This window comes from Ixodes scapularis, unplaced genomic scaffold, assembly GCF_016920785.2.
Source record: "Ixodes scapularis isolate PalLabHiFi unplaced genomic scaffold, ASM1692078v2 PGA_scaffold13__105_contigs__length_92229423, whole genome shotgun sequence".
In the NCBI taxonomy this organism is placed as follows: domain Eukaryota; kingdom Metazoa; phylum Arthropoda; class Arachnida; order Ixodida; family Ixodidae; genus Ixodes; species Ixodes scapularis.
The window spans coordinates 55,739,059-55,763,229 of NW_024609839.1; the positions used below are offsets into that span (position 1 = coordinate 55,739,059).

The 24,171-nt window shown below is 47.3% G+C and overlaps 1 protein-coding gene across 1 annotated transcript in view; it reads left to right on the forward strand.

Annotated features, from left to right (window-relative positions):
• The window catches only part of LOC120848846, an 81,354-nt gene that overhangs the window by 50,681 nt on the left and 6,502 nt on the right, over window positions 1-24,171 (forward strand). The window contains exons 3-4 of the mRNA XM_042289640.1: window positions 11,620-11,769; window positions 15,126-15,293. Coding sequence (XP_042145574.1) covers window positions 11,620-11,769; window positions 15,126-15,293 — 318 coding nt within the window. The remainder of the gene's footprint in view (window positions 1-11,619; window positions 11,770-15,125; window positions 15,294-24,171) is intronic.

Here is a 24,171-nt window from a genome sequence, read left to right on the forward strand (position 1 = left end):
TATAATCTTCACTCTTGACAACTCTTTAGTGTTGGAAGGAACTCCGTCAAATTTGACGATAATGCATGTGTAAGTACAACTGGAACCTCATAGTTGCAAGAATACTTTTCCTGGATTGTCTGCATTAGAGTGCCTCCATGTGCGCTTCGCGCACATGAAGGCTCCCTAGTCTGCACCTTTCTGATAATATGATTGGTCTCCATAAATTGCACTTCCCCGCTTCGGGAGCACGGCCAGCGGTGGTTCTCTGTCGGTCATCGAACCTCACACACGTGAAGCGTTGTCAAAGCTGTGATATACCGGGCGTTTTATTATTCTGTTTTGTTTTTTTTTGCTGAAAGAAATTATACTTTTGGTATTCCCGGGGATAACATTATCGGCTGCGGCGGGCGTAAAGGAACGAGCGTAAATTGACAGTTAGTGGCCTAATAAACTAATATTTGCCATTTGCGAACGCTGGAGAGGGGGCGACCTCCTCTCCCCCGTTCGCTCCGCTGAAGTGGAACAGGGTGGGAGGAGCTCCCACTTCGTTCTTGACCTGTCACCGACTACAGTTGCGAATTCCACTTGTCATTTTGGAGCGATGACGAGATAGAGCTGAGTCATAGCCTCCTCTATACGGAGAAAGCCTGGCGCGTCGCGTGAAAAGACGGCCGCCGTAAATGGGAAAGGAGGGGCGGAGAAACGGGAGGGGAGAGAACCTTGCCCGCTAGCGCCACAAAAGAGCCAGCGGCCAAACGCAAAAACAATCTTTTTTTTTTTTTCTCTTTTCTTGTCGCTATCGTGGAGAGGAGAAACTCAACGTCCACCCTTTCCCGTTTCTCCCCGCGCCCTTTCGAATCGCCGCGCCCGTTTCTCCCGGAGTACAAAAACGACGGTGACGAAAACACAAAAACAAGCGTGGTTTGGGGAGCGGCCGCTCATGACCCAAGCGCTCGCTGTCTAGGTCTGCCCTTCCTGCTCTGCGCTACCATAATGGTCACTGTTCGGCGCGCTCCTCCTCTCCTTTTTCCTGCGGCCGCGCGCTCTATGGCTCCGTCGTCGATGTGCCAGGCTTCCGACACGCGGAGCGGCTCTGTTTACCAACGCGGCCGGAAGGCCGCGCATGCGCGGTAGCTATGTGGGCAAAAGCAGCCCGGCTGTCCGTGTTTTCGCCATTGCGCTCTATGGCGTGCGCTCGTTGTTGACGTTGTAGGGACGCTTGTATCTTTATTTGTGCGTCGTATTTCCTCATAACGTATTTCGTATGCTATGCCCGACTATTTGAGCTCGTTGCCCGAGCCTGAACGGTAGCGGTATCGAAACAAACTGTGCGTGGACGGCGTTGCCTACGAGGATTCGTACGCCGTAAACAAGGCCTGCTGGACTTCCGACGTAAAGTTGCTGCCACGGAAGTCAACGGCTCAGGTCGTCGTTTATTCAGTTTTTTTTCGCCAAGCCAGCTCACGGCCGACACGGTGCAGGCGTACAAGTCTCCCGAGGTCTACGATTACATCGAGTCGGTTTCCGCACTGCCGGCGGGATCAGCAGACTGTGGGTCTGCGGAAGTGTGTGTATTCATTAATTGATTAAATACACAGAGCGTCTTCAAGTCAATGTATGATATTTTTCATAACCTCTTGACCACAAGGCATTACAACCAATAAAGGTTTGTCCGTTCTGCAGTCTTGACGGTAACAGGTTACAAGTAACGGCGTTACTAGGAACGCGTTACTTTTTTCAGTAACGTAGTAACCTATCCGTTACGTTTTCGGCACAGTGACGGGTAACGTACTTATGTTGATATTTCAAGTAACGTAGTTACGTTAGTCGTTACTACTTCTGAAGTCTTAAAGAAATTACACTTCAATTGTTTCCGTGTTTTAGGCGTCAAGCCATGTTTTCCTTTGCGTTTTTTCTCGTAAGTATTTAGGTGAAACCGTGAAAAGAGCTAAAGTAATTATGTTGAGTTTCGGCATGAACATAATGTTTCTTGATATATGACCTGTATCGTCAAAACCGTAAAATGTGTTACATCATAATTTTAAAAAATAACGCAGAAGTAACGTGCCTTACTTTTTATCGGTAGCGGCAACGCGTCCTTTTATTTTTAGATAACGTAGCTCAGTAACACGTACCTTTTATTAGGGAGTTTTCGTAGATTGTTTTCGCCGTCCCGCAAGGCCCTCCGCAACCCGCTACGATAGCGGGAACTCCACAGTCAAGGCTATCAGCGCGCAGGCGCAGTAGCAACTTCTTCGTTGCGGAAAGCTTAGCGGAGGGGGCAACGCGGTCTACGAAAACTCCCTATTTGCAAGTAGCGAGTAACGTATTTCGTTACTTTTTTTTTTTTTGGTGACGCCTACAACACTGCGGTTCTGTCGTCGATCCCCTTCTGCTTGGTAGCACGGGCGTAGCGAGCCTCCGACGAGCGCTTTGGGGGTGCCCGGCTGCGTTGTGCGCGAACACCGTGGAAACAAAATCCGGGTGGTCTCGATCAGACAACGGTTTCTCTGCACATATGCAAGCCTCGGGACGGAGATTGAAATGGAAGGCGCACTTGACTCCAAGAAAGTGTTTGCCGCACAAACGGTCGTTCGCGCGAGGCGACCATTCTTTTCGATCCACGGATATTATCCACCTTCTATGCCTTTCAGAGTCTGCCGGGAACTTGTGGAAACTCACTCCGCTGCTTTTCTTGTACATTTCGGCGCAATTAACGGCCACACAGCTTCGCGGCATGCTGAAATGCTATGACGCCCATGCGAAACGTGCGCGCTTTTGCCCACACCCCCCGGCTCCGGCGCGATCGCAGCGCCGCCGCAGCTCCGTGACGTCAAGTCATGTATTGCGTTCTCTGAGATGAAGAACGCAATGCGCGCGGAGTTGCTCCACGTATGCACCAGTCACCAGTAAAAACGACCTGTCCTCCGAGGAGGTCGAGCGAGACGCCGGCTGACATGGGGGTCGGTCACCTCACCGTCACCACCGTCTACCGTGCCTTCAAAAACACGGGGCGCAATATGTTTCTGCAGTATAACAAAAGATTGAACAAACAAGGTGCAAACTTTCATTTTTTTCCTAAGTGTGGTTTGCAGGGCTGAACCGAATACAAAAACGATACGCCGTGCTGGGATGACGTCGACTACAATGGTACACGATCATAACAAGAGCACAAATCCTGCCACGTTATTTTGCTACAGTGATAAGAGCATATATATCTTTGTCCGCGATGCGGCAACAGAGACATTATTTCCAAATTAGAGTTCGAAGTTAGCCTTCGATGCTAGCACTGACCAACTCACTTCACTCACAGGGTGAAAACGTGAAACTTTGCATCATTCGGACAGAGATCGAAAAATAACACGCACCGCTTCAACTTGGACACCCCAATATAATTAACTGTAGTGGATCGCACGCAAAAGCTTCGCGTACGCAATAAAATTGCCGGTCAGAAGTACGGTTCCGCAAACAAAATCAACATATGAGTCATCAAATTATGAAGAAAAACCAGGTGTGAGCGTGCCAAAAATATTCGACAATTATTGTTGTCAATATTTGTTTTTTCTATCCACGTGCTTATGTCGCAGCGGAAAGCCGTGAAACTCCCTATAAAATTATTTTGGGCAGTGTTTCCGACGGTGCTCGCTCGATCGTAAAATGTCGCTTTGTTGCTACTTTGGCGAATCAAACAAGGAAGCCACGTTCACCTACAATGCCCTGTCCACAAGAAAGGAAATCAAAATTTTCGCTTCGTTTTCTTTTTTTTTATATTCTTCTCTTCTGCACGATATAGGGTATGAATTATTATCCTTCCCTGTACTCTCGCTGCGACGAACAGTTCGATAAACGAGTCACCCTATGACAGAGATGGGGGTCCCGAAAATCTCCTAAAATCGTGTTTGTTCTCAGAGACACATCCGTGTGTAAGAAAAACCGCGGCCCTCTCCACGAAGTACGGACATATTTGATAAATAGCGTTGACTTGAGGTTGAACTTTTCATTTGCTTTGTAAACACAAGCGTGACGTCACGTGCGCATCCCACGCGACCCGACTGAAGTCTGAACTGGTGTACTATGTGTGGACAATAGGGCATTATTTTGACTTCCCGGCCGCGACGACCTTGGCGAGGGAGGACAGATGGGGGTCCCGAAAATCCTAGAATCGTGGTTTGTTCGCAGGGACACACACATCCGTGTGTAACAAAAAACGCGGCCCTCTCCACGAAGCTTACACGGGCATTGTTGTGTGACTACTGAAGATGCCTCCCGCAAGGGAGGCGAAACTGGTCAGAACTTCAGCTTGGGCGAGTTGGTTATTCATGATTCATGGAGGCGTTTATTCATGGAGGCGAAACGTCTAGTGAAATTGTTTTTTCCTGTTCTGTGAAGTCGGTGCTTTTATTTTTTAATTATGTTACCAGTCGGCCTGTGTGACCAGTGCTCATTTGAAGAATCGCCTTTGTCTTTTTTGAACCCTAACAAAAACACCCTCATAACATTTTTTTTTTACTGTTCGGCTACGTTGGCATAGCCTATAATCGACATAATTTTTGCGAAAGCCTACTTTTATTTTATAATTATCTGTAACAATTTCTAATTGAAGAAGTGACAAGTATAATAATTATATTATGATTTCATATCAAAATTCGACGAACCGGGAGATGCGAAATTCGGTGAAACAGCTTTTCAAAAAAATATCCGGTGCCCGAAACTTGCTTATATTAAAATGTCTAACATGTGTATGTGTTCTAATACAGAAGATGAGTGCAATGTGGAAACTGAATGGCCTCACAAACAATTGTCAATGAGTTGGAATTTTTGATGAATTACCCTTTGTCGAGTCATCCTACTACCGATTGGCCTCTTCAATCAATTGGCCGTCGACAAATATTGTTGTTGGTTTATTTGCCATCTGCTGTAAAGGGAGAGTGTGGGGCTCGTCAAGCCGACATCTGCCACCATTTTCATCACGCCTCCAGCGCCTGTACCGACTGACGCCGACGAGTTGGCCTAGAAATAAGTACCCACGGACTATACTATAGCCGCTAAATATCTCTACGCGAACATGATTTGTTTTCAAAGGGGCACCCGCCTGTCGGTGCTTCTTTGAATTATACATACGTCACGGTCAAAACGTTCCGCAGCTAATGAGTGAAGGCCGACCAACCTATTTTGTCCAAATGTCCGTGTATGGGAGATGAGAATGCCACTGCGTCAAAGGCAAGACGTGTGCGAGCGTCGCTAAAAATAGAGACCACTATCGATGTTTTAGTATACATGGTTTCATTCTTAGTCAGAGCGTAAACAGAGGTTAGATGTCACGAAAACACATACACAAAGACAAAAAGCACTTTATCACGGCGCATTGTATGAGTTGTTATATTAGTGGGTGGAATCACCCAAACAAAGATAGTGAACGCCGTGGCGTTTAGGTGTTGAGCTGTTGGTGATGCTTGATCGGCGCAATGTGTCAGTCGAGCTCCAACTGAGGGTGATATGAGGCGGGGCAGCTCTGTGGTTTTACTTGTTGTGTTGCATAGTTAGTTTCGGCCGTCAGCAAATAGTGAAAAATATCTATCTACCTATCTCTCTCTCTCTCTATATATATATATATATAAATATATATATATATATACAAAGTCAAAAATGCGTACTGTCAGAGTTACTAATTCGAAGTTTACTACGACGTTTCGAGCGGGGACCACTCTTCATCACCTAATGAAGAACGGTCCCCGCTCGAAACGTCGGAATAAACTTCGAATTAATAACTCCGACAGTACGCATTTTTGACTTTATATATATATATATATATATATATATACATATATATATATATATATATATATATATATATATATATATATATATATATATATATATATATATATATATATATATAGATATATATATACATTTTACTAATACAATGTCTGGACATTTACACTTACCAAGTAACCATTTTCAGCTGTGATTTGAGACTGTGTTGCGTTTATCCCGCTCTTATTTATTTATTTCTTGTTTCTCTTGTTTCTGGCCTTTTTAGTATAGGCTTCCACCAGCTCGCTTGCGCGTGAACTCTAATTTCAAGTGAAACAAGTTTGTAAATTAGGGCGACACTATATAGGTTTGAAATCCTATACCAATTTTATTGCCATTTGGTGAGCCACGTACGAATTTTGAAATATATCTTTTCATCCAAATAATCGATTAGTAAATCGAATAGCGATTCGGACGAATTTACTACGGCGGGAAGAACGAATTTGCAAATCTCATGGCAATTAGGAAATTTCAGCCATCCTTGGTTTCCGATTGGTCGCGCTCAGTAGCGGCTCCCTCCGCACAGAGTAGCCTCGAGTCAGAATTCGCGGAGTCTCTACTGACCGGCCAAAAAAGTGCGGCGCTTCAACTGCTCCCGCCCAGACGACTTGATGTATTTGTATACGCCCATGACATCGGCCGCGATCGGCGATTGAGGTTCCGTTAGCCGACGCAAGCGTCAGCGGACGTCTCATATTTCAATACTCTCATTTAACTACAGAAACAAAAACAACAACAAAAAAATCATCCAGTTCATGCTCACTATGTTCACCACTGACAAGATAGTCGGTAGTTTACGAGTTTCCGTGCAAAGCCGATCAAAACGAGGCACCAGATCAACTTTTACGGCTGCCATCAGGAAAGATCTGGCTTGTCGCGTTCCCTCAACGTCACTCCGAATATTGTTTGTGCCCCACGCACCATCCTCTTGTAGCAATATTTTTATTGTCCCTATGTGATTTCTTTTTTATGTTCTTACTGGTGTTTGATCATAATTCGGTCATTGAAATAGTTTTTGCTGCCGACCCTACCATTATTTTGACCCTCTGGCAGCAAAGGAATATTATGCCGGCATTACACACGAAATAAGAATGTAGACACTCCGTCCCATATCTCAAATTACATCACAACGTGTTTACACAACTGTAGTGCAGAGGTACGATGGGCAGGGTCTGAGAAAATATTAGTTTCAGTATTTTCAAAGGAGCGACGAAACAAAATAAAGAAAGGACCGCCAATCGGCAGCGCGTGCAAGCAGAGGCAGTAGTGACAGGAAGCGCGAGGTGTGTCTTTCGTACGGCCGACATCAACTCACGCACTGTCCGAAGATGTACTCTGTTTTACTCGTAGGATTGCAACGCTGCGGAATGTAGGCGTGTGATTTCAGAAAGCGCGTCCTACCATTTCTACGCGCGAGTGCTCCTGCAACCCAAGCATTGTATACAGTTACGTCCTCGCGCCCGTGCCTTGGCCAGCCCCGTACACAACTTATGCAGTATCGAAAAGGCATAGTTCAAAATTGACGGTCCCACTTTTCCATACCGCTTCAAAACCCCATCTCGCTCAAATCACTTGGCAGCCGGACAATTTTGGCAGGGGGCCTCAAGTTGGGGATTATCCGGTACATTGTCCTCCCAACAATGAACGTGGGCGCGACGCGCCAGAGGGTGAACACGTGAAAGGAGGGGCGTAAGAGTGGAGAAGGAAACTCAAGGTCGCAAGCGACGGGAAAAAGGGTTTCGAAATTGGCGCACAGGTTTTGCAGCATTTGCTCATACGGACAGCCAACGCCGCCCTGGTGGTTCAACTAATGTTTTGTTCAAGATGGCCGCCGTGGTACCGCAGCCTTAAAACGGAAATTCACGTCTTGTGACTTATACAGCCATTCAGTTTCCCGCTAAATCGACACTGCGACGTGACATTGCAATTTTCTCACCAATTCTCTATAATACATTTCCTGCATTATTGAACTTTAAGGGTAAAGTTCGTTTCCATTTGTTTACTTTCTTTTTTGTCTCTACTCGATGGCATCTGCAGGCCTCCTGGCGTGCATCATTAGCTCGGTTAATTTCTGGGCGACATTAGATTTTTAGCACCCTTCTTGTTCACATGCTTTCCCAATCTTCAACTTACGAATTTACGTCTTAAAGGAGCTGCGCAACAATTTCACGGCTTTGCTTAAATAATTGTGGAAGTTGATGCCTGACACTTCTGTAGTGAACTAGAGAAAACGGACTTTGCCTGGATACCCTAGTTTTTATTTTAAAAAATGAAAAAGATCCAGGTTTTTGCTGCCTCTCAACTCGTACATCGTCTTCCGGGTCACGTGCACAGTGACGTCACTTGAGTAGGCGCGGGGTTCCGGAAAAGTTCTCTCTTTAGAGCCATCAGTGAGAAGCGAGAACTCATCCGCTCGCGACCGCGTGACCACGTGCTGGCGGGCGCCCCGCGAAATATACGGTGAAAGGAGGAAAGTCTCATCCGGGTCCGGCAATACCCATCGTTGCCCGTCCGTCGCCGTCTTCCTCCCCCTCCCTTCTGGCGGCTATTTGCGGTTTTGTGGACCTAGGATAGATGGCGCCACTAAAACTCCGTATAATAAAAGTTTTGTCGATGATATCAGGGTTTGGACGCATTTATATATATATTGGAACGACAAGATTTACAGAAAGTTACCTTTTATCGAGCAGGTATTCACACAACTTGCTATTTTTTTTACAACTACCCAAGTGACGTCACGCCGCTTGTTTCTCATGGCCGCCGCTCGTGGCTGCAGGTCGGGAAATATTCTAAGTTTTGCCTCGCTATTACGTGGCGGAATCGCAACATTTCGATGAAAAGAGGTGTGTTTTCTGCCATTTGTGGCACAGTGAACTGTATCAAAAGCAGAAAATGCCAATTCTTTCAACGTTAAAATCGTTGCACAGCTCCTTCAATGCAGTTCACAATGCTCTCATAGTCCCTGCCTCTCTTGCCAGCTTTTCTAGCCTTCGGGCGATTTCTTCAATCTCATCCTCTCGCAGAGCGCTTTCCTTTTGCACGTTGTGTGGAATGTCTCTGCTCCTCTGTCCTCCGAACACAGCCAGGATCCTGCTGTGGTAACTGCCAACGCTGGCTGTACCCTCCTCATCAATTGTAATCCTGGTCAGTTTTCAACTAATCATTGGTGACATAAGGACATAATCGATGCATGATTTTCGGTCTCCAGATAACGAGGTGTACATTCTATCACATGTGCTCGGGGTCTTTCAATCACCAAGTCATTGACCTCAACCAAATTCAGCAGGTATTGGCCATTTCCATCCCTCTTCCCGTCCAGTCCCTCAATATTTGCCTCTAGACCTCTAAGCATAATGATGTCTTTACCAATGTTTTACATCTCCCGGATGTCGTGATCCAAGCATTTGGCCATTTCACTTTTTTCTTCATAAAGTCTTTCCCAGTCATCCAGCCTACCACAGCAACTTCCACCGATGTTCTTTCCACTTTTCCTCTCACCCACACATGCTCACAGTGTTCCAGTTTCATTATTCTCTATTGTTGATTCTTCTGGAAGAGGACTCCCGCTCCGCCTCTTTCCCCATTTCACTTTGTTACATCCCTCCCACACCAAGCCTGGGAAAATGGGCGGGCCTTCCTCTCCTCGCGGATGAGTCTCCGCCATCCCAAGAATGGAGATTTCTCCATTGTTCATCATTGCTGCCAGCTCATTCTACTTGCCTCCTCCCCGCCCTGCCTACATATTTAGGAAAGCCACCTTTGTTGCTTTCATCCATCACTTTTCTGTCTCGGCGTCGTCGTCTTCGTTTTTGTGACCTCTTTTTTCACCGATCGCCCCTCTTCCTATCGTCGAATGGCGGTCCTATGCTGGTTGGTGACCAAGGGCATGCCTCAGTTGTCAGTTCGCCATGTGTGCGACCATCAAAAACAAATGGTGAAAGGAGCTCCCTAGGGTTGTCGCTGACCTGACCCTGGTGACTGCTAATTCGACTGCTGGTGGTGCGGAGGTACCAGATGTGGTGGGGGTCCTACGAAGGGCTTGGCCTGGGGCAAGGTTTGCACTGCTGGGTGTTGAAGAGGTGCTGGCTGGTCCGTGCTCGCCTGTTAGGAGCCACTGATTCGTCTTGTCGCTCTTCCTTGTACCCTGCGGTGTCCCACCGCGGACGTGTCGGTTCCATGGTTCCAGGCCAGCTGGAGTAGAAGGTCTGGCTCAGCATCTTTTAGCGTCACGTTTTCGGTGCTGCAAATTGAGCCTCTCAGAAAAAAAAAAAAAAGAAAAGAAAAGGTCAATGCTGTATTTAAAAAAAAAAAAAAAGATTGTTACTTGTAATTTGGGTAACCAGTTCAGGTGTGTGTATGAATGTGTTTAACATATTTTAAGGCCACTCAGTGACTCTCAAAATCAGTCATCATATGTAAAAAAAGGCTTTTTGCTTCCGATGATTCACTCAAGCTTCCTGCCTTCAGTAGCACGTCTCGCAAGCTTCCGGGAGTGTGCACGCGCGGTCTAAGCATGGTGGAAGTCCACGAGTGCGTTTTTGGTCGGCCGAAGGAAGCGTTCTGCCATATGCTCACCCTCTCAGCGGCCATAGGGGAAAACTAAAGTTGTTCGTGGTATAGGTGAGCCCCCGATGGTCCCACAAAGTATGGCAAGCAGACTTTGTAGTTAGGGCTTTCGTCGTAGGGAATATTTAGTAAGTAATGTCAACTGCAGTTACTAAATTAGACTCGCCACTTAAGAAAAAGACAAAAAAAAAAAAAAAAAAACAGCACAGGAAGATAGCGGGAAAGCAGAAGGTCGGAACAAACAAGTCGCTAAGTTGAGCTTTGGCCCCCTGGCATCGAAACATACATTAGTTTGTGTGAGGCGTTATAAAAATATTGAAAAATAAAGTTTGCCTCAATCAGTATAGCCAGCTATAGGCACAACCTATTTAAAACCTATTCGATGTAAACGAATTAGATCCAAAGATCAAGTGGTAATTTCACCTAACAGCCCATTGGGAACTGAAGCAAGAAAAAACTGGGCCTCGCCAAAGGAACGACCCAGAAAGAGCCAGCTGGGAAAAAGGACCCCGAGACCCCAACCCCCACCCGAACCCGCCCAGGGGCCATGAGCGTGTTGCACAGCGGGTTCGACGAGACCGCATGGCTACCATGAACCGAGCGGGCCCGCCGCGGTGATCTTTGATATCCCACGATTCTACATTGGAGGAGTAGGCTATTTCCTCCCCCCCCCCCCCCCCCCCCCCCCCCCCCCGTCGTGGGGACACTACACTTAATGTCGGCCTTGCCCTTATAGAGGCCGCCTCGACCATCGGTTGACCACTGTGATCCAGGGGCTCGCCTTCTCCAGTGGGAAAGGCTAGGGATGGAAAGTCCCTCAATATTATTCCATTCCTTAAGGGTACCCCCAGAGTTAGGGCTCCTCCCCCCAAATGCAGCATAGAGGAGCAAAACCTGTGAACAGCCTCCTCGGCGTAACGTCGTCACACTCTGATGGTGCCAACTCTGTCACGACATCCAACCGAGCGTCCATTGGCGCGTTGACAATCCGAACGCTGAGGTGGTGCTCGTGACCAATTGGTGTCTGCGTCTGATCTGATGTGACGACGTCAAAATGCTAGTCATTGGGCTTCGATTGTTTTACGAAAAATAGGGGATGTGTGTCTTTCCGATTTTTTAGCGTATTTACAATGACGTCATCATATCTGGCCGAATGGAAAAGTTGGTAACTTTCCGGTTTTTTTTCTTGTTCCTGCCCTGCATCAGTCAGGTCCGTACTAAATGTAACGCTGCACCGTATTCGTCCTCCAACAGCGCCGCCGGAACTTTCTTCTAAGAGCCCTGAAAACGGTGTCCTTATTGGACGAGGAGGATGTGACTCGGCAGATTCGGACACTGATCACGTACCTTGCGGAACTTCCCGATGTTCCGGCACTTGAGGTGCCTGGGCTGACGAACGACGAGGTAAGAAAACGTTTCGTGTTTCGTAGAGTAAACTGACGGGGATACGGAGTTTAAGAGTGTGCTGCAGTGCTGACATTTCGGCGAGGATGTGAACCTAATAAGTAATGCGCGAAACTTGGGACTGCTATTCCCATTTTTACACTTGGAAGCTGCGGAGGAGGCGACATCCGACTGGCCTTTTACCGTCTTATGTCTCGCAGGCATCCAAGTACCATCATCTAGGAAGCAAGGCCCTATCTAGATCTTTTTACGTCTCTTATCGTGGGCCAACGCGGCCACAGATCAGGCACGAGTGCTGTGTCATCGTCTGGCTGGTACTTGTCTGTAGGCAGTAAGTGCGCTGATACCAGCAGTATGCCGACGTAGCGTTCGAGTCCGATTTGTGGCCGCGTTGGCTTTAGGTAATTGGAGTAGAAGAGACAGCAATGGCCCTGTTACGATGCGCCGTTGCGAGAGACTGCGAGCGGCTTTGACAAGATCGGTTTCAAAACCCCTTGTGACTGCTTACGACGAGCCACGCGGCAGCGATGGGGGTCGTAAGAGGATTAGAAAGCGGTTGTGTTGAAGCCGGTGGTAGTCGATCTTAAGTGCTCGATCTTTCGCCGTGTGACCCGCTCTGGCACATGCGCTCGCGCAAAAAGCGGGATCAAGCGACGAAATTGCGGCGGTTCATTGGTCCGGGAGAGGCGAGTGGACGCGAGTGATTATAATGCAATTAATGCAAAGTTCAAATAACTGCAACTTGCATTAATTGGAACCGCTGTCTTCGGGGAACCCGTAGTTGCTGAAGTCGACCGGCCGGCTGCAGGAATTATTAGAGCAGAACAGGCGTCGTGCACCCCCGCAGCTGTTCAAACACGAGGATGCCGTCATTGCGTAGCATTAGACAGTTGTGATGTCAAGAGCTGGAATGGATGGGCACGAAATAAGGGCTCGAAGAGCATGATAGTCGGTGGTGTGTTTACGCTGCCGGACATATGCGCAGAGCACATTGTTATCACTCGACAGCCCAAAAAGGTTGCGTATTGGTAACGGGAGAAAACAGCGCAAAAAGGACGCAAGGGTAAGTAGCAGAAAGACAGAAACACAGCGCTGTTTGTCTTTCGCCTATTCGTCCTTGCCTCTTTTTCGCGCTCTTTTCTCCCGTTACCATTATGCGCCAACTAGCCCAACCTCAAACTCTATTACGATTGGGTTACGGCTTGAGCCAGTAAGAACGTGGACCGACAAACAACGAAGGAAGAAGTCTTAGCATAATAAGACACGCCATCCGTTTCTTAAGCCTTCAGGGGTAGGGTCAGTTGTGTGGTAATGGCTTGGAAGTTGCGCAGTGATCGGACTATGGGTAAAGAAGAGGGTATAAAGACATTCAAATCAACGGTCACCACGCTGGAACCGCGGCCACGCTGCTGCTACCTGAGGCGTGTTTCTCCCTTGTATGAACGTTCTGTGGCACACTGGTAATACAGAAGCAGTCTGCAGAGGTGTTGGAAGCATACGTATGTATCAAGCGAACATGCTGCGACCATATGTCTGAGGCGTGCTCCGGTTTTGCGAGGCCTCTACAAACGCTCATTGTACTGACGCGTGCACGCGTATATTTGAATCGGCGTGCTTCAACACCCCTATACGATGCGGTCGTTGTGCTATACTTTGTTTCAGCTCAAGTCCACACGCAGCCGACGCTACAAAGTGATGGGACTATATAATCAAGAAGCGTCTAAAGAGCAAGTCACTCCGCCTTTTCTGTTGGGTCAGCGATAGTTGCGCACGCACAGAAGCACAACGAACACCATTCGACCATGATGTAGAAAACCCGAGACTGTGGTAAAAGCAGGGTAACTTGGTCGAAGAAGAAAGACGGGGTAAAAAGAACGTCCCCTGTCTTTCTTCTTCGACACAGTTTCCCTGCTTTTATCACAGTCTCGGGTTTTCTACAACATCTACCAGCTCGCCTACTCACTCACTGTTTTTTCATTGACCATTCGACGCCAACTGATCGATCCCATCAACTCGTAGCGTCGGCTGTGTCTGGACTTGAAGGTGCCCTGAGGAGGTTTCTGAGATCGCCTTAAATGGCAATAACTCACTCTGCTGGCTCGAAGGATCCTAGGAATCCCTAAATAATGACGATGAGCGGCCGATTTCTCTATGAAAAAAAGCGATCCAAGATCGAACGCACCAATTTTATCTCCAAAGGATAGGTTGGAGCATGTTCCAACAGTATAGGACCACTGTCAGTCAATAGCGACCGAAAGGATCCTTGCGTCTTTGGTCGCTAGAACCGCGGAGTGATATCTCGAATGCGCGCGCCTCGTTGCCTATTGACCTGTAACTCTTAAGTTTTGAACAGCTCCCCTGGCGAGAAACATCGGATATTTTTAGGTTGTGTTACCACTGTGCGTAGCGTTGCGTCTTTTCAAGCGCTCTATTAGTGCGCGTTAACCATGAACAGACGCCGAGGGAAGCTGACAGACGTACGCCCGTGGAAGTATACGTGAGGGGACTCTAGGAGGCCGCTTCACGTGAACATTAAATGGTCGCGTCTAGCGCACAATAGCGAAGGTGCATCAAAGGCGTGTGAACGCTACAGCGCCCCCTGGCCGAGAGAAACAGACCTATGCAGCCCGGACTATGATTCAACCTAGCGAGCGCGCGCCGGAGCGCTCCTGAACTGACGACAGGACATATCACTCCCGCCTAAAACAAAACAGAAAACAAAACGAAAAAAAAAAAAACTACATAGTGTGATGCTTTTAAAGCTATAATTGCAGTATTATGATCTCTCTCGCGCAACATTTATCATTTTCCGACTAATCTTACTTCTATCACCTACAAAAGCATGCACATTTTGTAATAGCAGCGTCTAGAATCTCAAAGAAATGTCGCGTTTTTGTTGATCACATACCGTCGTGGCTGCCGGCCCGATGCTCCTCCCATCTCCAGAGATAATTTTGATCTTTGGTTGCTTGTTTTATATAAAAATCGGCCGCGCATCGTTATATTTTATACATTTCTAGGATGCCTAGAGCCCCCAGAGGGAGTTATTGCCATATTTAGGCGACCTTAGAAATATCCTCTGGCACCTTTAAGGGAAAAGGGAATATAGAGTTTCTACTTTGCCTGTCGCGGAGACCAGTGCAGAGCTTATATTATACACGAGTGCCGGATCGGCGCTCGACTGGGGCTCTTGTTAAGTCATCGAGGGCAAGACCGGAATGCTGACGCAGCACTCGTATCCAATCTGCGCTTGCCTCCGGTACGTGACGTAAAAAAATCCAGCACTGCGGCCTTGTCGTCTAGGCAGTGCTGCGAGGAATAAAGCGAGACTCAAACACTGTACTGTTTTCTCTCAGTGTCCCGCAGACAGCCACCAGTGCACGCCTCTGGCCGTCTCTCCCGCCGTCGACGTGGAGGAAGAGTCCGAGACTGTAGCGGCAACTGAAACTCCCACATTGTGGGCTGGTTCCTCGGTGGACATTCAACCGTCCCTCTCTCCTCAACGTCATGGGACCGACGAGAAGGTAAAAGATACATATTCTACAGCGTGAAGCAAAGGGATCGATGGCTGTTTGAACGGACCGCATAAATCGGTTGAGGAACGCATTGACCTAAGATTTGGTAGAGAGGTGGGCGCATCGGGCATTAAAGGAGTACAGAAACGAAATTTTAGGATTCACTTAATTGCTTAGGCGTATGCCTCGTTGCATCAGCAACTAAGAAACATCAGTCTTAGTTGAGTAATTGCCTAGAAAAGTAGTTTGAAAAGGAAAAAGGCAATTTCCCACTTGCATGTAGTAATTGGGGGCCCGAAGTTTTGTTGGGGGATCGTGACATCTTGCTCCTCCCGCATTAGCACCACCCTGGGCAGTATGCCGTACTCGTAGAGATATCCCTGCCGTGAGCGCAATGACGCAGTCACGCTGCTTCGCTCGGCGCGCGATTCTTTTGGTATCGCCTTGCTGTTTTTGTGTTTATTTATCGAGTTTATCTGTAGGATGCCGCGCTATTGCGCGGCAGAGGGCTCCGGCAACAGCGTGCTGAACTGCGAGACGCCGACCCACGGGTTTCCGAACGATGGGATACTCCGAGCCCTCTGGATCCGTCTGGAACATCTGTCGTCCCGCGGGCGCCGGTAAAATCGATCGCATGTACGGTGACCTTTTTTCGCGATGACGGCTATGAAAGGCGACCCACTGTCCTTAGGAGTCTGGGTCCTCCTACCAAGAATATTCAGCTGCTACCAGGGGTTGTGCCGACTATTTTTTCCCAAGAAAAAAAGACCAGAAGAGCTCATCGAACCGCACGAAAAGCGAAGCAAACTGGTGAGCAGTGTTGGAAAAAATACTCGATAAAAGTATTTAAGCTAAGTTACTAAATACCTGCTTCATAAAGTATATAAAATACTACTCAAGTTACTTTCACTGTAAAGTATCTTGAGTAGAGTACAGATACTTAGAAATGTAATTCAATTAGTTTTAAAGATACTTCCGAATTTCGTAGTTTGTATTGACGTCAGTGACAACGGCAATTATACAGCTGCGTAAATCTGGGTTACCAGAATGCCTTATTAGCACGCAACAGCACAAAACGAAAAAAAAAAAAAAAAGTATCGTAGGGTTATTTTATGCAATTCAACCATAAGGAGCAAAGTATTGTCCCGAGTGGCAAATCATGAGGCGGCGAGTAACTGAACAACCTAAAAGTTTATTGGGGCGAACTTGTGTCCAAAACAAAATACTGTAAAAGACTAAATTTTCGCGAGGACCTAATTTTCGCGACTTTCGCGAATCGCCTACAATTCGCGAAAAATACGTCCCGCGAACAATCCAGCCAATATGTTAACGCTACGGAAGCTACACTCTATTCGCGAAAATTAAAACCCGCGAATAATTTCTATTTATCAGCTTTGGCCCGATTCGCGAAAATTTGAGCCCGCGAAAATTAAGTCGTTTACAGTAGACAAAGTCTAGTGTCGATGTCGGCGAAACAGCAAGATCGACCGCTGAGGCGAGACTGACTCCGGACCGCCACTCGGAGCATCTTTTGTACCCACGTGCGTTTCTGGAGCACTCGGCGTAGAAAGTTTGGCGCGTAGAATAGTCGTAACTCGATCAGACGACAAAATTCTTGAACTTACCAGAATGTCAAGTTGAAAGAATAAATAAAAAAGAAGTCCGCTTCCTGGTATCCAACTTGGAGCCTCCGGGCGAGAGCCTCCGCGCGAGAGCCAAGCCCGGTAACCATTCGGCCACGCGGTCGATGGGCAACGCGCGTGGCAATATCACTGATAGATGTTACAAAACATTTTTGGGAAAACAAGAAATAGGTCGTTTTATTGGGAGGAGATGAGACCGTGGCGCCCCAAGCGGTTAACTTTAGAACTAGATGGATGGGTACAACAAATGCAACGGCTCAGCGCTCAGCTGACTTAACAGAACGCGGCGTCAGCGTTCGGTTCGCCCACACTAGCGAGAAAACGGGCGTGGCACGCCGATCGCGGGAAGACGCGTCCCGCATCCTGAAGACAACACTAGATAGAGTTCTGCCGCCGCGAATGTCACGTGACAGCACAGGAGGCCTCGCGCACTCTTGAAGCATTCGAGCGAACGCATGATTTCCCGCAAGATCTCGAGGATTCTCGAGGCAATCGAGCGGGCGAGGGACGTTTTTGCTCGGCGAAGAAAAGCGCGTTTTCAACGCGATCGGCGCGCCGCGCGCGCGTTTTCTCGCTAGTGTGGGCGGCCCTTAACTGTGTCCACTTCTCATTCTCTTCTATTTGTTATTTTCTTGACACTGAAGTCTGCATTGTTGTCGTAGGTGGTTTCCTGGTCTCGTTGCGCCTCAGGGTGGCATCTTTACTTCCGTAAAACCACACCTTTTGTTTGAGGATTTTTTTGGGGGGAAGCTCTATAGACCGACACGCGGAGCGGCTCTGTTTACCAACACGGCCGGAAGGCCGCGCATGCGCGGCAGCTATGTGGGCAAAAGGGGCCCGGCTCTCCGTGTTTTCGCCATTCCGTCGTGTGGCGTGCGCTCGTTGTTGACGTTGTTAGGACGCTTCTAGCTGTATTTGTGCGTCGTATTTCCTGACAACGTATGTCGTATGCTATGCCCGACTATTTGCGCTCGCTACCCGAGCCTGAACGGCAGCGGTATCGAAACAAACTGCGTGGACGGCGTTGCCTGCGAGGATCCGTACGCCGCAAACAAGGTCTGCTGGACTTCCAACGTGAAGTTGCTGCCACCCAAGTCGACGACTCACGTCGTCGTTTATTTAGTTTTTTTCGCCAAGCCAGTTCACGGATGACACGGTGCAGACGCACAAGTCTCTCGAGGCGAGTCGGTTTCCGCACTGCCGGCGGGATCAGCCGACCGTGGGTCCGCGGAAGTGTATTTATTAATTGATTAAAAACACACAGCGTCTTCAAGTCATGGTATGATATTTTTCCTGCCCTCATGACCACAAGGCATGACAAGCAGTAACGCTTTGTCCGTTATGCAGTCTTCGCGGTAACACGTTACAAGTAACAGCGTTGCCAGGGACGCGTTACTTTTTTTCAGTAACGTATACCTACTCGTGACTTTTTCGACACAGTAACGGGTAACGTACTACGTTACTATTTGAAGTAACGTAGTTACGTTACTCGTTGCTACTTCCCAGGTCTTAAAGAAATTACACTTCAATTTTTTCCGTGTTTTTAGGTCTCAAGCCATGTAAATTTCTAAGTTTTCTGCGTTTTTCTTTACGTTTTTTCTCGTGAGTAGTTAGGTGAAACCGCAGAAAGAGATAAAGTAATTATGTTCCGTTTTTGCATGAACATAATATTTCTTGATATATCAGCTTATGCATAGTTGTATCGTCAAAACAGTAAAACGTGTTAAATCATAATTTAAAAACTAACGCAGAAGTAACGTGCCTTACTTTTTATCGGTAGTGGTAACGCGTTCCTTTTATTTTTAGGTAACGTAGCTCGGTAACGCTTACCTTTTATTTGCAATTAACGAGTAACATATTTCGTTACTTTTTTTCCATAGCGCCTACAACACTGCCGTTCTGTCGCCGATCCTCTTCTGCTTGGTAGCGCGGGCGTAGCGAGCCTCCGACGAGCGCTTGGCCGGTGCTTTTTGCGCGAACACCGTGGGAACAAAATCCGGGTGGTCTCGATCAGGCTACGGTTTCCCTGGATATCAGCAAGCCTTGGGACGGAGATTGAAATAAAAGCCGAACTTGCCTTCAAGAAAGTGCATGCCGCATAAAACGGTCGTTCGCACGAAGCGACCATTCTTTTCGATCCAGGAATATTACGCACCTTCTGTGTCTTTCAGAGTTCGCCGGAAGCTTGTGGAAACTCACTTCACTAATATTTCTGTACCTTTGGGGGCAATTAACGGCAACACAGCTTCGCGGCATGCTGAAAGGCTATTACGCCCATGCAAACCGGGCGCGCTTTTGCCCACACCACCCGGCTCCAGCGCGATCGCAGCGCCGCCGCAGCTCCGTGACGTCAAGCCCGCGTGTCGGTCTAGATCGAACCGTGTCGCCACCGTGCGGCCGAAATTGGAAACGTGCGAAAGCGGGGATACCGCCGTGCGTCGTCTGCTGCGGGCGCACGCTCAGAAGCATGGATGTCGACGACGCAAGTCCCGTTTCAGGCTGGGCATGACATTCCTTATTAAATGTTTTATGTTTTTGTTGCCGTTTCTTCTTACTAAAGGTTGTGTTGTATCGTTTCACATGCGTGGAAATTCAGCAAAGCGATTTTTATTAAGTCGGAAGCTTCCATAATATTAGTGTGTTGGTTTGTATACAGTCGCTGGCTCCACGTATTTTTGTTATCTCGCACAAACCGTGGCTTTCATAAAGCATTGAATGTTGAGTGGGTCTGTGGTTTGATTCGAAAAGTAACCCGACTGATCGCCCGCCTTTAATAGACTAATCAATCAATAAATCCGTATGTTGATTTTTCGCCGGTCATATCGCGTGAAAAACGTTAAAACTACACATTGTTTTACTGGTTTTACTATGTCATAAATGGCATATTGCATTCCCATTTTAAACTTTACATTGTGAGTCGGTCCCACATAAATATGAACACGGGAATCCTTTTTAAAATGAAGTATTTTTTAAGTTATTATTTAAACAGTATAATCACCCTCGGTGAAATGACACGCTGAAGTAGTTTACCGCGCAAGCCTGTGTCACATAAGAAACAAAGATGTCAAAAATATTAAAGCAGGAATTTTTTACTCCTTGCTGACTTTCTCCAGCACAAGACTCCAATTAACCGGCAAAACGAATTGCAATTAAAGCATTACTTGAATAATCTGAAAGTTAATTGATGAACTGCCCAGTCTTGATATACGTTAGGTGAGGGCGGAGGGTGATCGGAAAGTCTTGTGAAGGTCGCTATAGCCGGGCCCTCGTCAGTAAAAGAATGTCACTGCGGCCGATGCTGTCTGTCGTGGTGCGCGTCGTTTGTTGGGGTTGCAGAGTCTACTGTGTATGAATACAAGTTTATTTAGCCAGAAATTTATAGTATTAGCCTCTTGACATCCGCGGCCCTCACCAAGAAAATTGAAGCGGGTGAACCCACACTACAGAGAAAATCATTTAATAACAAGAACATTGCTGCATTGCTCGGTTACACTCGTTTATTACAGTCACGGCAGATATATTAGAACAGTTTGTTTCACTTGTTTAAGTTGTGCTGCCAACCGCGCAGTTTGCAGATTTTAACTAGATGAGACACACTCTCCTCATTGCAACGCAGTGGATTTGTTCAGACTCCGAAAAACTTACCCACACTATGGCACAGTAAACGGGCAGAGGAACTCAATAGCACGGTAATTTCCAATACAGCGCTAACTTATCTTCATTCTAAATATTTATATTACTGCAAAAGCTAGAAGTTAAAAAAAAAGCATAGAAGCTGCGATTTTACAGCCAGTATTATGTTATCTGGGTTGGAATTTTTTTTTAATTCCCTCGTTGATGAACCGATACGTTCATTTTAAAAGAAACAAATATTTAACATAAATATTCCAGTTCAGCCGGAGACAGGCATCGGTCGTGGTGATCCATGCTTTCCAACGTCAGCCTAGAGCAGACGACGCACCCACAGAAGCGATTATATAAATTTAGGCCGCACGTTGGCAACACGATTTGATCTTCACTGAAGCACCGAACAGTACCGCATCCTTTTCCGCTAGAATTGTTTTCCCACCGATAGTATGCGACAAAATAAACGCAAGAATCTACGCCGTCTCGCGCGCGAACGTGGAGAGCCTATGGGGCGGCCGTTCTCCTATCCCCGCTTTGATGATGATGATAGCGCGACCGTAGCGCCACCTCTAGGTCGATCTCGAGGCCAGCGCCATTTTGAGAGCGAGAGAGAAAAGGGGAAAGGGCTACCGGGGCTTTCCTCCTTTCTGATTGTGTAGAAAGAGTGGAAGCCCCGGATGAGAGGCTTGGCCGCTGTTGGGCGTCTGCAGTGCCCCTAACTTCGTTCGCGCTTTCTTCTACGTTCAAAACTCCCAAACTTAATTAGAGCCATGGTCTTTGATGGCGACAGTCCCCCGGTCATCGGGACACCATTGCTGGGTGATAGGGTGCACGAATAACGACGGAAATCGTCGAATACTGTCCGAGGACCTATGTAGCTTGCATGGAATCCGGCAAGGCAAGTACGGCTGGAAGGTTTTTAAGCTCCATTACTTTCCGCATGACTGGAAATGATGAATCATTTATACATTTTTGCTTGCTATGGGCCTATTTCAACGTAGCCGTTTTTAGTTGTAATCAACAAGCGATACACGAAACGGGAACCTCAACTAACTTTGTAAACGTCCGGAGCTGCTACATATCGTCTTGCTGTGCTGTTTTTTTCTTCGTGTCCCTGTTCTTATATTTCGTTGTGAATGAACGACGAAGACACTCTAGATGTACTTTTATCGAACTGCGGAAAGCCTCGAAGCAGCCACGAATTATTTCACTATTTGATGCAATACTTTGAGTGCTCACCTCCAATTTCTATAGCTGGCACGTTCGCTGCCGCTGTTCCCCCCGTCGCCACACTAGCGGATGCCATGACTCAAACAAAGAAACGTGCACACTTGGCTCGAAAACGCAGATCGCATCACACGAGACGTTCCTTGCAGCGACTATCCAGCGTTTCAAAGCGCCCAATCAACGGAAACAACCCACCAGCGGCATTCCAAGGAGCGCTTTTGCCGGCTCTCTGGTATCGTGCAGAAGATCGCAATTAAAAAAAAAAAAAAAACAGTAGAATTACGTTTTCAACAATTTCCAGCCTCACCCGGAGGCGGAAATAAGCCTTCAACTAAGTGTTGTAGATGATAAAATCGATTTAGACACCAGTGCAAATTATCACTATTAAGATAAATTCAGTTACGAAATTTTACAAGCTGAAACAGCAGTTATCATGAGGAAACTCGCACGCACATTGCGAGCGTACCCCATGTTCATCGGCGGTACAGCGTTCGGTGCGCGAAATGTTCCGAGCGAAGTCGAGAGGATGGCGTTGAGGAAACGCCTTTTCGATTTACGGACGCAATCCACTGCCGCCGGAGACAGGGGTCATGTGGAAAGCGATGGAGCTCAAAGACATTGCAGCCGCTCTCGCCTTGCTGGATTCCTTGCAAGCTACATATGTCCTCGGACAGTATTCTATGCTTTCTGTTTTTATTCGTGCACCCTATGACCCAGCAATGGTGTCCCGATGACCGGGCGACTGTTGCCATCGAAGCCTCAGGCTTTAATTAAGTTTGCGAGTTTAAAACAGAAAAGAAAGCGCGAACGAAGTTCGCGCACAGCAGACACCCAACACCGGCGAAGCCTCTCATCCGGGTCTTTCACTCTTTCTACACAATCAGAAAGGGGGAAAGCGCCGGTAGCCCTTTCCCCTTTTCTCTCTCGCCCTCTTTCAGTAAAACGGTCTATAGAAACAAAAGGCGCCTTTGGGAAGGCGAGGGGAGAACCTTCATTGTACGAACTTTGGGCTGAAATATGTGTCACGATTGGCGCAAAAACGATGTTTACACAAGCTCAGTCAAAGTCACCGTAGCTGATCGTAGCTAGCAACAGGATTTGGTTGCTCGAAAGAATGTTCACCTTTCCTCGTGCCACGCCCACGCCACTTCTTACCGAAAGACTCGGAAAATGGCGGAATGTCAAAAATGCATTTAAGATAATGAGTACAAGATTTTCGGAATTGTAATTAAAATAGAGTATCAAATACTCAATTTTAATTCCCAGGCCGCACTGATGATGTCTCCCGCATAGGAGACGAAACGTCTGATAAATTGTTGGTTTTGTTATGCAAGTCGGAGGAATTTGTTCTTAATCAAATACTCTTGATCAAACGTGTTTGCAAGATACGAAGATACTTCAAGAAGTATTTAAGATACAGTATCTTGAGTAGAGTATTTGAGATAGGCACAAGTCTGCTGGTGAGTGAGCACGCTGTTTATAAGACACCTAATAACGCATACCTTCAACTTGGCCAGGCATTATTCAATACGAGGCATTTTTTTGGCAACCCCGACCCCCTTCAGATTTTCTCGAGCGGACGGTCGGTCTGTCGGATGGTTCGTACGGTTCTAGCCCGAATCGCCTGTCGGTCACCATGTGCTAGAGTGACTACTCGTCCTCGCTGACATTTTCCGAGTCCCCTCGGTAGTTGACATCCTCGTCCTTTTAAGTTCATAGATCATGGCGGAACGCACCGCGGAATACAAGGCCCGAAATGAATATGTCACGATGGTCGTTGTGCAGCTGTGCAGTCCTCCGCCACTCCGAAACGCGAAATCGTAACACGTTAAAGCCGCCGCCGTGGCGGAGCTCATAATCACGTTAGCCTTTGGCTGTGCTGAGAAGCCTGAAGTCAAGATTACGACGGAGTTCCCATGACGGATCGCACGCCTCAATGGCCGATTTCGGAGCGCTCGCAGGGAATCGGACGCTTGAAACGTGATATATATTCATCCGCTCAAAATACAAACGTGCGATTGTCATTTACGGATATCATGGGTATGTCACCCATTTCGGAAAGGTTTCTGTATATTTTGATTTACGTTTCTGTACTGTTTAAGGGTGACACAATTTCAGTGAACATGTGGCTGTCAGGAAGAAACGTACGTCAATGGAAATCAACAAACAGATCTTTATAACTCCCCCCCCCCCCCTCAAAAAAAAAAAAAGAAAAAAAAAAAAACTGAAAGGAGCATTAAAATGGGGCTCCGCTGACACTACCCTGCTACAGTGTACTAGAATACTTGGGGTAGTGTTGGGACCGGAGCGGCTTGGCAACGGGAGCTCGTGAGGGCGCGTGTATTGACAGTTTGTGGCGGCGCTGTAGTCGACTTACCCGGAAAAAATCG